Raw genomic sequence first — 17,800 nt, 5'->3', positions numbered from 1 at the left:
AAAATGGTAAATAGAACGTAGGCTGCAAGCCAGTCTGCCACTGGTTCCACCCTAAGGATATGGAGTTGATGTCCTGTGTAGGGTAGACATTTTTACATAACAGGTAGTGTTTTACATTTAGTAGGGTTTAACGATTGACTGCTGCTGTTTTACTATGTTGTATAAAATCAGTTTCTAACATTCTTTCAAAGAGCACAGATTTTGGAATAATATAATGTTATGATTACCATAAAGCTTTTTTTTATGTGACTTTAAAAGCTTACTGAACCATATTTCCAGATGAATGACATATACAGATTCAAAGATACTCTGTCAGTGGCTATCTGTATATCGGGCAGAGCAAGGCCTGGCTCACACTAGTGTGACTTCAGATGCGACTTGATTGACACAGAATTGCATGACAAAGGAAATCACATTGTTTTCAATGGTGCCTATTCACATCAATGCTGTGCAGCACAGCATGATTTTTAAAAAAAAGGTCCTGTGCTACTTTGGTGCGATTCCAGTACGATTCTGGTCCCATAGAATACACAAACACCACCAAAGTAGCATCATATAGTCGCCTTGAAAGTCAGATCAAAATCTGATTTCAGCAGCGTGAACCTAGCCTACAGCAGCCTCTCAAATAACAACCTGCAAGATAAAAATCGGAGCCATATGAAATGTGCATTGCTGTCAGTCAGTCTGGTAAGTTTGCATTGTGAGGAAGGAAAAGTATGGCTTTGTTAAGGGAAGTGTTTAAAATGAGCACATGCCAGGTGCTTCCAATCCCAACCTAGTGCATGCTGGATGACAATTCTGAAAGGCCTAGTCTATATTTGCAGTTGGTGGGTGGTAAAAATAGGTGGTTGAGCTGCAGATATATTTTTAAATTACATATGCAGCTGTGGCACAGTGGTGTGGTTTTTTTTAGGGGTTAAAAAAGGCAGTAAGGAGGCCACATAATGCCGCCTTTCTGTCAGACACCCTCTGGAGAGCGATCTGCAGTGGATGCAACTGTTAATTGCTAATGCAATTGTAAATGAGCTCAAACAGTGTACTGAGCAGGGCTGCTGATAAGGCAGTACAACTGGTCCTGTTGTCGCTGCTCAACTGTACCCAGAGGGGGAAGTAAAGATGGAGTTGGGCCCCCCCATCTGGAAGGCCGATCAGGGCCCCATGATTTCTAACAGCAGCCCTGGTACGGAGTATATTGGTTTTATATGCATGCTGGCAGTCAGTTAATTTCTTACAGGGATTGCAGGCCAAACTAATGGTGGAACACTGCCAACACAGAAGCTGGATGCTCATTTGTACCACTGAGTGCATACCTAGCTATACACAGCTTGAATATCATCCGATTCCTATGAAATTCAAGCTTAGGATGGCCGTCAACAATTCTAAGCTTGACAAATTGCAATTTGAAAGGAGCTGGCTGGAAAAAAAGTTGGCCAAACAGTGACTGCAGCCAATCAACTGCATGCACTGGGTTTTCTTAGATGTGGCAGTGGAAGGTTCGTCCAGCCATGCCGTTTAGCATGGATGGGGGGAAATCAAGTGATTTCTCTCATTCAGCCTGCTGGGTTGAACAAAATAAGTCTTTACATTTATAGTCAGCTTAAGACCCCTTTCACACAGCGCCCTGATCAGGTTCGCCTGTCAGCAGTGACATGTCCGCTGACATCTGCCGATATCCAAACCGATCCTGTCCGTGAAATCCAGACGGATGGAAACCCTATTTTCCATCTGTCTGGAGAATCGGATCAGATAAAAACGGACAGGCGGTCCGTTTTCATCCGCTCTCCATAGACGACAGCGTGGCTTTAAGAGGTCCATCTCTGCACACTGAGCGGAGACGGACCTGTCACCCGCCTACTCAGCAGGGATCAGCAGATCAAAACTTTACCAAAACAGACCCTGCATATGCAATGAGAAAATATATCTGCCCCATGCAGAAATGTAATAACAAAACATAGAAACACAGTTTTTGAAGCATTTAATTGTACAGTTGATCGACTCTTCGAACAGATTACTATATCTAAAAACACTAAAAGACAATGTTTCACTTTTTAGATCTATTACACAATTTTATGTGGATGATATTTACCGGCCTGGCTTATATCACAGAGGCAGGGAAAATAAACCCACCTCATTTCTCCATTTCCAGATAATATTTGTAATATCTGTCATACATTACAGCCTTATATTTAGATTACAGGAAATCATTAAACTAAAACACACCTGCTCAACACGAATACCTTGAAGAGCTGCTATTCTGCACGGTGTTGGCTGGTTGCCACTGCTTCCCAACCCCAGCTGTCCATTTCCGTTGTAGCCCCATGCATAAACCTTCAACAGGGAACAAAACAAGAAAGGTGAATGGAGGCTTTTAGGCAAAATACTCAACTTTTCCAGAACAAATATCCTTCTCATGATAATTTTACAGCCATTGCCATTGCACAGTGAGTCATTGACTCATTTCCATATCCTCTGCCACACCACACTGCAATTGCAAATCATAAACTTCATACAATATTTCTATTGCCTGGTAATATCTTTTGTAGGATGTGTAACTCTGGAGGAAGTGTTTGTCTAATCGTCTGAACTAAACTGAGTAATTAAAAAGTGTAATTGTGAAGTGTCCAGAGACTAAATGAAAGAAAGCATTTTGAAATAAAAGCATTCACCAGCACACCTTGGCATAGTGATAGCCTTGTCCTTTATTGAAAAAAAAAAGCAACAGGCATCACAAGCCCTTGTTTTGGGATCGTGCAGGATCCTTTTCTCACGGCAAAGGCGGCATGAAGGACAAGACTATCGCTATACCAGGGAGTGCTGGTGACAAGTCTTATTTTCTCAGGGCAGGTCTTGATTTTGCTTGCTTTCATACAAAGTTTTTGGGAATTTAAAACCTGCTTGAAACAGTTCAAATGCAGGTAAAATTCATCAGTCAATTAATTCTAAATGATCTCAGAAGCATCTCAAACTGAGGTCAACCTTTGGGCTACCTGGATACATTACACCTCTAGCGCCGTACAGGTACCATAGTTTATTACCTCTAGATCCTATTTGCCTCTGTCTTTATTGCCGGAGACCCCAACTGTGTTAATTTAATATACCATTATTGGGGCTGGGACCTGCATGCTCCGGACCCCCAGAATATTTGTGCTAATGCCATTTACGATTTCAGATATAGTGCGGACTGTTTTTTGTTTTTGTTGTATTGAACGTTTGGTTTTTAGTATTCATAGGGTCTATGACCCTCCTATTCCCCCTTCCTCTTTTCCCTATCTCCTCTCCTTGTCCTTTCTCTCATTTCCCATAACCCCCTCCCCTTTTTCTCATCCCATGTCACAATAAGTTCACAGGTTACAGGAATGTATATAGGTGCATAGCCCTGGCTTGGTTTATAAGCACAACCCCCCCATGTTTGGGTATAAAAAAGGTGGAATCATATGATGTTTGCAACTGTATGTACCAAAGAACTTTCTGAAACTAATGTCGCAGGTTTGTGATACATGGCGCATTGCTTTTATTTATTTTTTTTACACTTGTTTTTTTGGTTCTAATAAAAACTGTGTATGCATGTCATCCCTTTCTTTTTGAAAACTAAAATAAAGATTACTGTATATAAAAACCTGAAGTCAACCCAATACCATCGCCACAATCCCAAAGCCTGTTGACCCTTATGGCCACACCACTTTACAACTGTACCCTGCAAAAACTCTGGGCAGGCCTAAGAGATGTGTGCTAGATACAACACAGCATCTCTAAGACTGCATTCACACTTCAGCGTTTTGAATTGCGGGCAGATTTGCCTCAGATTCTGCCCGCGATTTGAAAGCGCCGATGTGAGAATGACAAATCCTGGGTCTCACATTTGAGATGACACCTAAAATTGCAGTGCGGGTGTGCCAAGTGATAAATCGCACTGCAATCGCGGCAACCCACATCGCGTGAAGCATGTCGCCCAAAAGTAGCTCCTGAACTTTTTTTGGGCGACATCCTTCACGCGATGTGGGTTGCCGCGATTGCAACGTGATTTAGCATGCAATTATTATAGCAGCTAGAAAAAATAACTGTGTTCTCTCAGTAAGGACAGAAATAGCTCAGTGGGAGGCATACCCCCCCATCAACGCTGACTGCGATGATGGGGGAGTGAGCGATTTTCTTGCAGGAAAGAAAATTGCTCCATCTATGGCCGGCTTTACAATGAAACACCTAGCAATAGGGCTTAGCGCCCACATAATTAATTTATCTACATATGTCAAACCACAACAGTTTACAAAATGCACGGCACTGTGTGGAGCTATAGCTACCCATCTTGTAAAGCTCACACAGAAAATATTCCGAAGTTTAGGATGGGATAATAAATTGGAGAGAACAGCTCATGAATTACGCACATTCCTAATAAAAGTAAACATCCATGTTCAACAAAAGCACACATCTCATGACCAGAAGCCAAATCCTGTAAAATCACCATTATGTGCATGCATTACCTAATCCATCCAGGTTGCAGTCACAATCCATATCATGAGACTGTTCCAATGCACAACACCATTGTGTAATTACTGTTGTATTTACCAATGTTACAAAAAAAAGGTCAGGTTGTGTATATAGTGGTTTTCACATCACCGGGAACTTTTAGCGGCTTCGTTACCGTTCACGGTTCTTTTTCTATCAAAACATACAGCTATAGAAATCTTTACTATAGGTATGATATTTTCAATGTATGCCTATTATAAATTATATTGGAAACATCTATCAAATATATATTATTGCACTGATGGTATTGATGGTTTTCCTTTACATATTTTTTTCCTCCGACATTCTGGCTGTGTTTTTCCCTCTACTGATAACCTTAGGAAGTGTCCTATAAGGTTACAAAGAGATGAAAACTGCTGTGTGAACCACAGGCCATAATGACTTGGCTCACTACTTTTTGCAGCCCACAATGTGATTTACATGGTCAACAGGAGACTTTAAAAAAAATAAGGAGGCACTATTCCCTCAGTAGAAGGTCGGTGTCATCACCTTTTGTTTGCATCAGAGGACTTTTGTATTCCTGTACTATGTACGAAGTCTATGGGAATTCAAACCCTGCTTGAGGCAGGTCAAATGCAGGTCAGGTTAGTTCCAGGTCAAAGGATCTCAGGAGCCTCTCAAACTGAAGCCAAAATGATGACTTCGACACAGAACATAGAGGACATCAGAGATAGACATATAGACCCATTTCCTCCAGCATATGACATGACTACACTATTCTTATAACCTGTTCTTGTAAGATATCTTATACTGTACATCATGGTAACAGACGTTACGCATATGCAAGTTCACCAAACAAAATGTATTCAATTTGAATATGCGGACATCGGGAAAAACTATATATATAAAAAAAAAAAAAAAGAAAAGAAAAAAGACAGCAACTAAAGCTCTATAGATTTGGAAACCAAATTAAACAGTGGATTTCCAACTCTCACTGAAAAATCCTTAAAATACTGTGAGATTGGGGTGAATAAACTCAAGCGGTAGGTGCGTTCACAATGAGTTGTGCCAGTCCAGTTGCTCTTGATGTAGTGTGTTCTCTATGTACTCCTGTGCAGAAACTACTGGGTGACACTGGATTTTAGAGCAGGACCCGAGTAGGGGGAGGTCTCCTCACTAGGGTCATTGATAGCAGTAAATGACTAGGGGGAGGGGTAAATCATTCCTGACTCACGAACTAAAGAAACTTTTTATGTTATATAATTTACTTTACATCTGACCCAGTTCCAATATGGGTAATATATCTAAAAAGAAAAAAACACATGAAATTAATTTATCACTTTTGATAACATGCTGTTAAAACCACAACTACATTAGATGCAGGACAGAAATCTTACTTCCTTCTACACACAAACAATAAAGCCCAAAAAATCATCCTACATGCAATCCTAAAGCAATTATAATCTGGCAAATATACTAACACGGGAAAACATCAATGATATTAGATTGTAAGCTCTTCTGAGCAGGGCCCTCTTAATCCTATTGTATTGCATTATATTATAACTGTATTGTCTCCCTTTTATATTGTAAAGCGCTGCGTAAACTGTTGGCGCTATATAAATCCTGAATAATAATAATAATAATAATAATGACTCTCCTTCCATATACAGCACTGCGATTTGTGTACTATACTTAACATAGTACATTCACCTGTAACCTTTCTCATATTAGTCATTCATTTAAAGTAGTATTGAACCCAGAAACAAACATTTACTATATTGCAGCTTGCCAAATCTTAGATGTGATAGCTGTATTAATTTGTTTTTTTAGGCTTTCTTTTTTTTAACCTGGTAATCTAGCCAGTAAGTCTGTTGTTTGTCAACAGAACAAGTTGTCCTAAAGATGTAAGAGTTAGAGGGTTGTGACAAACCATTTACCACTGATATGGGTACTCACAAGGGTCAGCTTTGATTTATATTAAAACTTTATACCAAAAAGGAAAAAAAACCTAGGAAAATTTGGATTTAGTGTATGTGTTTAGTGTACATCTAACACTACCCAACCCCAAGACTGAAAATGCTGCTGTCCAAAAGGTGTCTCTGTTGCTCCTCCATCCAGAGTGGAGGCACTCTAATACAGGAGGTGTGTCACTGGACAGATCACCAGGTAAAAACAGAGGGAAAAAGGCGTAAAAAAAAAAAACAAAAGCTGATGCGCCCACCACATCTAATGATTGGCATTTTTTGCTTTGAGATTAATACCTTTAAGCTCTGAAAATGAAAGATAGCTTATTGGCTGCCATGCACAGCTGTTCCAGATTGTGGCTGCTTCGGATTTGAGTAAATTCACCTCAATGAGTGACAGCATTGTAGAATGTGTTCTGTTTACTGTACCATATTTAAGGATGTAATTTCAAACCAGTAACAAAATGTTTCACTGCAGAATACACATTGTCTGATAATATCTTGAAACAAAACAAAATGAATACCGCATTTACAGGGGGTTCTGTATTCTACAGTTGATGCTTTCATCCACAAGGGGTCACTCCTTCACAATTAAAGCCTAGGTATCAAATGAGGATCAAATCGTCTTACTGAACCAAGGAGCAAGGACTTTACTATTAGTTTTTTATTGTTTCCTTGTAGGACATGTACAAGAGACTTAAATTCAAACTCTGTGATATGCAAAAAAATAATAGTCCTAGATAGATTTGAGAATGGGGCCTATTCAGTTAAGTATACCTACTTTATTATGGTGACTCTTCATTGGTGGCTGAGATTTATAGGTTGGACTTGATGGACTTGTGTCTTTTTTCAACCTCGCCTACTATGTAACTACAGTATATGTAAGATGATTTCCCCTTGCTTCCAGTTCCAGTCATTCAAAAAGGAATTGAAAGGCAATCTCTTACTGGTGAACTGATCCCACCCCTTGAAACCATTAACCGGGCAGTGTTGGCATTGGGAAAGATCCAATAATTTACTCTCCCACTACTAACAGTCACTTGGAATGAAAGCGGGTAAATCTGAGAACACAGCAACACAAAATCTGACAGATGTATAACCCTTGCCCACTAAAATCAGAAACATATGACATTAGCAATATGGTGTTGTCAGTGGGGACAAATCCTTGACTGTGGTACAAATCCTTAGGAGACATTTGCCTTGCCACTTTGGAGCAACAGACTAGTTGCTACAAATGTTGCTCATGAAAGCACTGACACATTTATTTTATTTATTTCAGGCACTTATATAGCGCCATCAATTTACGCAGCACTTTATACACACACACACACACACACACACACACCAGTCCTTGCCCTCAAAGAGCTTACAATCAGAGGTCCCTAAGGGCCACGGTTCGAATCTCGGCCAGCTCAGCAGGACCCAGGCGAGATGCAAACCATTAATGGGCGGGCTGAATGTACCAAGTTGATCGATCAACTTTGGTACAACCAGCCTGCTGGATTCACTTGCAATTATTGCAAGCGGCTGCTATAGCCCTATTATATGTAGGTATGAATTTGAGTAAGGCCAGCCATACACAGAGCGAATTTCTTTCTTGCAACCACGAGTTGCAGGAATGAGATCTGCTTGCTTCCTCCATCAACACAGACAGTGTTGATGCGGGAATGCCTCCTGCAGAGCCATTTTCTTCTCCTGGCAGGGAAGGGGCAGGGGAAGCCATCCCCGCTGGGAAAAGACAATGGCCCGGCAGGAGGGATTCCCGCATCAGCACTGTCTGTGTTGTGTGGGGAATCAAGCAAATTTCTTTCCATGTATGGCCGGCCTTACTCACATTCATACCAACATATAATAGGGCCAATTTAGACAGGAGCCAATTAACCTACAGGCATGTCTTTGGAGTGTGGGAGGTAACTGGAGTACCCAGAGAAAATCAACGCAGGCACAGAGAGAACATGCAAACTCCAGGCAGGTAGTGCCGTGGTTGGGATTCGAACCAACGACCCCAGTGCTGCTAGGCGGAAGTGATAACTAGTGATGAGACCATTTCCTGAACCTCATCAATCATAACTGTGGAAAATGAGGCCCTGAGTAACCCCTAAAATCCCTGAAAAGCTGGTGATTTTCAATAATAACACAGTATTATAGTCTCAGACAAGTTAGCCTAAAGCCATGATAGGAGTACATTTGCTCATGTATAATAATTGCACATATCTCACCTCTCCATTTTCTACAATAGCCATAGAACTCATCTGTCCACAAGCAATGCCAGTAACAAACTTATTCTGTAGGCAGCTGGTAACTCTTCTTGGAATAGGCTGATTAGCAGTAGAGCCAGAACCAACTTGTCCAGAATTATTGTATCCCCAAGCGTACACCTGTGGACAAAAAAAAAAAAAGAAAAAGATTATCAGAATTTCTTTTATACCATGCATTCAGTTATCAACTACCAAGGTTCCTGCATGTATTAAAAACAAACCAGGTCTACATGTGACATCAAATGCAAATCACACCTACAGCTATAAATTATACAACTGTCTTTTTGCAATGATTAGAATAATGTAGGTTAATGTAATTTCAAAATTTCCTTTCATTATTTTTAAACTTACAGCTTTTATTAAAATACATGGTAAATGAATGCCCATGTTTACGCATTCCCTATTATATAGAGGGACAACTGTCCCTCTATGTGGTCCTGCATTGCCACTTTGTCACATGGGCTTCCACTGGAGACAAGTGGTCATTTAAAACACACTTTACACAGGCAATGTACACTGCTGTCACCATCATGAAACCCAGTCTAAAACTGGCCATAAACGAACAGATTTTTATATGAATGTTTATATGAATATCCACACAAACCTTTAAAAAAAATTCTCATCAGTACAATTGATGACATGACAAATATCATTAAGGGCCTCAATAAAGGTTTACTTTTAACATTCCATTTTGAAGTGAATGGACTTTCCCAAATGAAAACCACAGTCACTGTTAGAAATTTGCTTGAGAAAATGTTTCCATCCCATGCCTTCATTTTCAACCACAGTGACAAGAAGAGTTGAACAAAGGTTTGACCCCACTAACAATTAAAAAAATCAAAAGAATGATCTTAAAAGAAAAACTTTGACTTCCATTCTACTAGTGTATGGTAAGCTTAGAAAATACCATTTAGTTGGAGTGTGTGGAGATTGCAAGTGGCTGTGAAGAACCTGCAGGAAATTAGCAGTACTGAGATGCAACAGATGTCAAAAAACTTGAAAACAAGTATTTTATTTAAAATAAATAAAAATGGCAATAGTTTATGGTACCCAGTACTTTAGTAAAATAAAATGATATTCACTTTCATGATATAGTGACTGCAGCATGTTACCTTTCATAAATACCACAGTTTATAGAACACAAATAAACAGGGGAAGGAGCGATATTCAGAAATGGGCGATTACAGGTATGACCCAAGACTTTATTTTTGGTTAGGGCTAGATATGTTATAAAAGCTTCACAGGCTTTCACAGCACACATAAGAACTATTTCTCAGATGACCAGCTGGAAAGAACGCATAATCTTATAACAAAAGTCCAGCCTGACCACCAGTGCACACCTGGTGGAAAATATGTTAAAAAATGAAAAATAAAAGCCACGGGTGTAGGGAAAGAAAATTGCTAGATTCCCCCATCAATACAGTCAGTGTTGATGGGGGAATCCCTCCCTCTGCGCTATTGTATTCTGACAGCAGGAGGTTTTCCCGCCGTCAGAATACATTGATCACTGCTGACGGCTATAGCCACTGGCAGTGATCATATGAAAAAAAAAAAAAAAAAAAAAAAACACACACAACAGGCTGGTTGTACTGAAGTCAATCAATAGATCGACTTTAGTACAACCAGCCTGCCCATAGAAGCAGCTGAATTTTAATCCATCTATGACCAGTTTTAAAAGGAGAAGTATAGTCAAAGCTATTTTGGCTATGCTTCTCCAATAGACCACAGGAGTGCAGTTCATTCTGCACTCCCGTAACCCTTTTTCAGCCGTCAGCGGGCTAAAGTCCGCTGTTGGTTGACATCCCTCAGTCAGTCCAGGCTCGGGAAAGATCCTGACTTTACAGTAGGGATCAACCCAGATGCCTTGATTGGCAGCTAGCTCAGCATCTCAGCAAGCTGCTGAGACACTGAACCAGCCGTTCCCGCCCCTCCACAGCCCAGTGCTCCAATGAGCACTGGAGGGGCAAAGCAGAGAGCCTGTGACTGACAGTCACCAGCTCTCTGCAGCCTGAGGACCAAAAACTGAACAATCAGTGGTCTTTGATCGCTCAGTTCCCGGTCTTCGAGGCGGTGGGAGACAGCTGCAGCTGGGATCGGTGTTACAGCTATCTAGGCGAGTATGAATGTTTGTTCTTTCCTAAACCCATACTTTTTTTTTAAACAGTTGTTTTCTGTGTGTCCTGTTACAACCAAAATACTGCATTGAGGTGGGTTGCGGTGCGTTGCGTAAAACTGCAGACATCCTTCCTGCATTTTTACACGGTACAACTTACTACACCACATGACACCACAGTGCGCATAAATGCACTGTGCTGCACAGACCTGAATAAAAAGTGTTATTTTGTGACATTTTAATAAAGTTAAATTAAAAAGATAAACAGTGCCTTGTATTGTAACATTGCCCCTACACAACAAACACCAGTCAGCACATGTTTTAGTATTACTAATAGTAATGAGTTACTATATGCAGCACACGTTACACTTAAAGTGGAGTTCCACCCAAAAGGAGAAGCTCCGCTGATCTGCTTCCTCCCCCCCTCCAGTGCCACATTTGGCACCTTTCAGGGGGAGAAGGGAACAGGTACCTGTTTTTGATAGGTACCCTTCCTCACTTCTGGAAGACTGCTTTGCGGTGCTGTTGTTCCGTCAGAATCAGCGACCCGTCTGATTAGGTAATGGAAGTGACATTCCATCAGCTGCACATGCATTTCACCACTACCAGGTTTTCTTATCTGACTGAACACCTTCAGTCAGAAGAAGGCAGAGCAAACATCTTACTACACCCAGCTACGTCTTCAATTTCAGAGTATTTTAACAATAAAGTGAGCAGATCTAAATAAATATAGTATGTTGAATATGTGATGCTGTTTTTATGTTATATTTTGAAAAAAGCTAGCAGTAGAAAGGTAGAGGAGGCCATGTTGGTACGCCCCCCACTGCTCAGCGCTAAACCTTTAGGCTTTCAAAATTAAACTTCCAAACAGCATCATACAGTAGATGTCAACATACTACATTTATTTATATCCACTCACTTTATTGCTAAAATTACTCTTAAATTCAAGACGTAGCTGGGTCTAGTAAGATGTCCACTGCCTTCTTCTGACTGCAGGTGTTCTGACAGATTAGCAACCCTGGTAGCTGTGGAACACATGCGCAGCTGACGGAACGTCACTTTCCTTACCTAATCTGACGGGACACCGATTCTGACAGAACACCCTCCCTCGGATGTTCGGTCCCCCCTCCTCTGCCATCGGGCCAATTAGAAAACGCAGCGCGCTACGCGTATGTGCAGTAGGGAGCCGGCTGTGAAGCCGAAAAGCTTCACTGCTGGTTTTCCTTACCACAAATGGTGGCGGCAGCACCCGGGAGCTGATCCGAAAATCGGCTGTGGTGCCATCGTGGGCTCCCTGGATAGGCAAGTCTCCATATATTAAAAGTCAGCAGCTACAGTATTTTTGTAGCTGCTGACTTTTCATTTTTTTTCCCGCAGGCAGAACAAATTGCTTCTTGCACTGTTTTACTGAAGTTTGCAAGTGTTACTAAGCACATGGTGCACACCACACATGCAAAGTGAGCACTTTCTCCCTTTAGGCATTCATGTGTACAAGACCCAAGACTGACATCACTGATGTTTGCTTACCTCACCATCAGACGTAGTTACCATTGAATGGTGTGAGCCACAAACCACACTTGCAACTTTCTTATTTACCAAGTTAGTTGACACTTGGCATGGAGTTAACGCTTGATTTGTGGATCCATTGCCCAGCTGGCTGTATGCATTATGACCCCAACTATATACTTCTCCATCTGCAGAAACAAAATAAGGGCAACAGCCAATTAGCTATCTTCACAATGTGTAAGATTATTACAAAGTTTAGCACTTTTATCACACCATGCATGTAAAAAGTCAGCCTAAAAAAATTTCTAATACAGGGTAAATTATGATTCCCCATTTGAAACCAGACCATACAACAACAAAGAGCGATCATGAACCACTTCTCTAGGAAATTACCTTTCACTGTACAAGAACATTCCTATAAAATAACTGAAACCAGGTTGGCCCAACCATCAAAATTCAGAATGGCAAAAAAAATAAATAAAAATCCACAGGGATATACGGATGCAGTCCTCAAGGGCCAAATACAAGCCAGAAGCTTTGGACAGGCACAAATATTTTCTTCTTCAATTCTCTGTTGGCTGCTAGTTCAACAAATCCTGATATTGTATACCCGTGCTCTAACACTTGATTCACATCTGAGCTAAGAGTCTCTGGTGCTTTTGCAGGCTTTTTTTTGTGTTTGTAAAGGCATATTTATGGGTGCCTGAGGCTTGAGCCTTTTTTTAAATGAAATCTTAGCCAATAAAAAAGAAAGTTACTATGTACGTTTGCTCTTCCATGTAGTTTTCCGCACATGTTCACAAGTTTGAGGATCCCATTGAAGTTTATTGGGGCCAAAAATGCTTGAAGCTTGTAGCCTAAAAGATGACCGCGCACTTTTTTGAGCTACAAATGTCAAGCGACACTACGCTCAGGTGTGAATGGACATAAATGAAAACCATGAGATTTTCAATGTTCGGCATTTCAGAGCTACTCAAATACTTTTACTAGGAAAGGCCATAGAATAGTGTGTACTATAGGTTTACCACACATATGACCAAGTTGTAACTTTTTATACCCATTCAATGACAGTCAGATATGTTCCTAGAGTTACATAAAACCTTCTCAGTAAGCTAGTAAACCTGTGCTTTTCCCATGCATTGCAAGGCACCAGGTTCAGTTAACTGCCACCCTTCCCCACTACACATACCTTTTCTTTGCTACCACACTGCCCTGTTCTGATGCCAGAAGTGACGAGAAAGACCTGGTACTTCCAAGTATAGGTGAACATGGGACTTACTCCCTTTCCTCTAATGTGACAGTGTTGGTAGGTGACTGAACACTCAGGAACCCAGTGCTGTCACATTGGGGCAAGAGCAGCAGCTCTACTCTACAACTTTGACCTTATAGTCTTCCTTTCTATGCATCCTGTGGTCAAATGAATTGGTGGGCATGTGAAAATAAAGGAGTACATGTAGCAAACGAGAGTGGCAGTTAAGTGAACCAGTTGCTTTGCCCTACGTGAGACAAGTACAGATTCGCTTTAAATCCCAATTGCAGGATTAAAAAAAACAATAGAAAAATAAATTGCGCAGCACACCAAAAAAGAAAAAGGAGCAGCAGTCTGTGTAATACTAACCCTCTCTCTTTTTACCAGTCTCCCACAGAACCTCTACTCAGAGGCATAACTAGAACCTTCAGGGCCCCGATGTAAGAAACCATAAGGGCCCCCCTCGATGGCAGAATGCCAGGGCCTGGTCGTAAGTGCCCGGTCGCACTTGCGATCCTGGTAGTTCCGCCACTGGTGTCAGTCGTTTTTTATTTTTGTTGTGTTTATTATTTTTTTACCATTCTATTTTATTTTTTTGTACAATTTTAGTTTTGTATTCATTTTGTACAATTTTTTTTTTTTTTTTTTAGAAGCCCCATTTGGGGGCTTTGGCGAGATATCAGGGGTCTTCCACCTTTGAGACAGAGTAGAGATATTGAGGACACAGCCCTCAAGCTCTATCTCTGCAGCCTCAGCAATACAGAATGAATGGACACGAATAGCTGTACAGAGCTTCCCGTTCATTCACAAACAGAAGCATAGTAAACCCAGTTATCAATGAACACAGTTTACTATGCCTCAGGTATAAATGAACAGTCAGTGATCGGTATGGATCATTCGGTGATCGGTACGATATTCATTCAGACAAGGAAGGGGTGGTAAATGACACATTTATCGACCCGGTCTCCATCCTAAAAGCATCCCCTGCAGCAGCCGGAGGGAGAGCGGGGAACGTGGCACGTGCTGCAGGGGATGGGGGGCAGGAGAGAGCACAGGGTCCAGATCACAGCGGGAGGTAATTAGGAAGGGTAGTATGTAGAGGAACCGATCCCCTCAGTTCCTCTATATGCTGCACATCCTATCCAGGTGTACAGGGGGCTGCATGGCCCCCTGTAGCATAGGGTTGGATTGCAATTGCGATCCCTGTACGTATGCCCCTGCTCCTAACTGTACCGGTTTTGGTGGGGCTTTCCCAAGATCTGAAGAAAATCCTGATGTCCCGTAAATCTGGAACTTGGTCCCAGTAACTTGCCTGACAGAGACACGGCAGAGTGGGCACCTGGGGCACTTGCCTGCATCTCTTATGGGTGACAGGGGTCCCAGCCACCGCAATTGCCCCCTCAGTGGCAGGCAGCATCTCCTTGGGGGGGGGGGGGGAGAGGACTTGAAGGTGTTGTGCACATATCCTCCTAACACCCCCCCAATCACTCCTCCAGGTTTATATGGTTTTTAACCTGCACCACCTCCCCCGCCCCACCTAGTTCCTGCATTCCTCTCCTCTGTATATGTACATCCATATATAAACACAGACCTCAGACCACCAATGCAGCTCTTGCAGTGTAATGTTCCTTCTCCATGGCTCCTCCTCCAGTGAGGTCTGTATGCAGGCAGTTGACAGGAGGACAAGCTGGCTGCCACAGAGAGGGCAATCGCCAGTGTGGAACCCGGGCACCCCACAAGAGATGGGAAGCAGGTGAACGAGGTGCCCACACTAGCGCACTCTGTTTGGCAAGTAACCAGAACTCTGTGCACTGTGCTCCGGGAGTCTGCACAGAGTACCTTATGCTGGCAATGGCCCTGGGCCCCCCCCCAGTGCTCATACGCCAGGGCCCAGTCGCAAGTGCAACCTTTCAACCCTGGTAGTTTTGCCACTGCGTCTACTCCATCCTCCTCCTGCCACTGCTTTCTTGGGTTGCATGACACCCAGCATCATGTGCCTTGTATGAACACACCGACTGGGAATATATCATCATACTGGCCCTTCTGTTTAAGTTTCCCTTTGTTGACTAACCCTAACCTCTGAGCTAAGCCCTGGTCAACTATCCTCTGGCTGTTAAATTAAAGCATTTAAGTAACCTTTAGAGGTACTTTTACTTATGAGCCAAGTCCAACCCAACTGCTTGCATCCTGATAAGTGATAGAACTCAGGTCTGTAGTAGCACAGTGACATTGAATTAAGAGTGCACAGAGGAAGGTCAGAAAAGAATTAGCAAGCTCATTGCAAAGCTTGGTCATAGACAGGACAATTACTTTTAAAAGCCTAAAATGACTGACATTCAACTCATCAGCACTTTGGCAGTAAACTTTGAGGCCAGTCTCCCCCTTCTTATGGGGAGGGAGAAGCACTGTTGGCTGAACAGCAGCTGCATCCAGTCAGATGCAGTCACTCTTCGGAAATTCTGACTGCCGCAGATACCCGCTGACAGAATACAAAGGCTAGGAAAAATCCCTTCAGCCGTGCTGTTTAGCATATATGGAGGAATTCATTTGATTTCTCTTGTTCAGCCCACAAGCTGAAAAAGAGTAATCTATACATATTTGACTAGTGTTATAGAGGAAAACAGCTAGACGGTAGTATTTGTAGCAGATGCACTACATCAGGCCCACCAGTGCCTCTAACTAGTTAAAATGTGTTTTACATACCAGAAGTAACAATGACTACATGTGGCCCACTTCCACAGCTGAGGCTGACTATCTTCTTTCCAGAGAGCATGGGAAGACACCTTGGTTCAATCGTACTCTGAGCATCTCCAGTCCCTAGACAACCGCTGCTGTTTGTCCCCATCACAAATACCTGCAAACACACAACTGCAAATGAAATTCATACCAACAAAGATCTGCATGTTACGCTATTCATCTACTATACATATACAGTACCTTGAAAAAGTATTCATACCCCTTTAAGTTTTCCACATTTTGTCATGTTAGACCCAAAAACATTAATGTATTTTATTGGGATTTTATGTGATACATCAACACAAAGTGGCGCTAAATTGCGAAGTATAAGGAAAATGATAATTGGCTTTTAACATTTTTTTACAAATAAATATGTGAAAAGTGTGGCGTGCATTTGAATTCAGCCCCAAGTCAATACTTTGTAGAACCACCTTTCACTGCAATTACAGCTGCAAGTCTTTGTAGGGATATCTCTACTAGCTTTGCACAACTAGAGAGTGAGATTTTTGCCCATTCTTTGCAAAATAGCTCAAGCTCTGTCAGATTGGATGGAGAGCGTCTGTGAACAGCAATTTTCAAGTCTTGCCACAGATTCTCAATTGGATTTAGGTCTGGACTTTGACTGGGCCATTCTAACACATGAATATGCTTTGATCTAAACCATTCTATTGTAGCTCTGGCTGTAGGTTTTAGGGTCCTTGTCCTGCTGGAAGGCGAACCTCCACCCCAGCCTCAAGTCTTTTGCAGTGTCTAACAGATTTTCTTCTAAGATTGCCCTGTATTTGGCTCCATCCATCTTCCCATCAACGCTGATCAGCTTCCCTGTCCCTGCTGAAGAAAAGCATCCCCACAACATGATGCTGTCACCACCATGTTAAATGGTGGCTATGGTGTGTTCAGGGTGATGTGCAGTGATAGTTTTCCTCCACACGTTTTGCTTTTAGGCCAAAATGTAACATTTTGGTCTCATCTGACCAGAGCATCTTCTTCCACATGTTTGCTGCGTCTCCCACGTGGCTTCGTGCAAGCTGCAAATTGAACTTATTATGGCTTTCTTTCAGCAATGGCTTTCTTCTTGCTACTCTACCATAAAGGCCAGATTTGTGGAGTGCACAACTAATAGTTGTCCTGTGGACAGATTCTCCCACTTGAGCTGTGGATCTCTGCAGCTCCTACAGAGTTACCATGGGGCTCTTGGCTGCTTCTCTGATTAATGCTCTTCTTGCCCGGCATGTCAGTTTAGGTGGACGGCCATGTCTTGGTAGGTTTGCAGTTGTGCCGTACTCTTTCCATTTTCAGATGATGGATTGAACAGTGCTTCGTGAGATATTCAAAGCTTGGGATATTTTTTTATAACCCAATCCTGCTTTAAAACTTCTCCACAACTTTGTTCCTGACCTGTCTGATGCGTTCCTTGGCCTTCATGATGCTCTTTGTTCACTAAGGTTCTCTAACAAAGCTCTGAAGGCTTTAAAGAACAGCTGTATTTATACTGAGATTAAAATACACA

General features: G+C 42.0%; 1 protein-coding gene across 2 annotated transcripts in view; it reads right to left on the bottom strand.

Moving 5' to 3' along the window:
• Positions 1-17,800, bottom strand: part of RCBTB2 (RCC1 and BTB domain containing protein 2) — a 77,491-nt gene that overhangs the window by 53,922 nt on the left and 5,769 nt on the right. For both annotated transcript variants that reach the window (XM_073614114.1, XM_073614115.1), the window contains exons 3-6: positions 16,258-16,408; positions 12,327-12,493; positions 8,648-8,806; positions 2,221-2,328 (exon numbers count right to left, since the gene is read on the bottom strand). In XM_073614114.1, coding sequence (XP_073470215.1) covers positions 2,221-2,328; positions 8,648-8,806; positions 12,327-12,493; positions 16,258-16,408 — 585 coding nt within the window. The remainder of the gene's footprint in view (positions 1-2,220; positions 2,329-8,647; positions 8,807-12,326; positions 12,494-16,257; positions 16,409-17,800) is intronic.

The sequence above is a fragment of the Aquarana catesbeiana genome, linkage group LG02, assembly GCF_042186555.1.
Source record: "Aquarana catesbeiana isolate 2022-GZ linkage group LG02, ASM4218655v1, whole genome shotgun sequence".
Lineage (NCBI taxonomy): Eukaryota > Metazoa > Chordata > Amphibia > Anura > Ranidae > Aquarana > Aquarana catesbeiana.
Note: the sequence above shows the minus strand (reverse complement) of the source record. Positions and strands in the feature narration are given on the sequence as shown.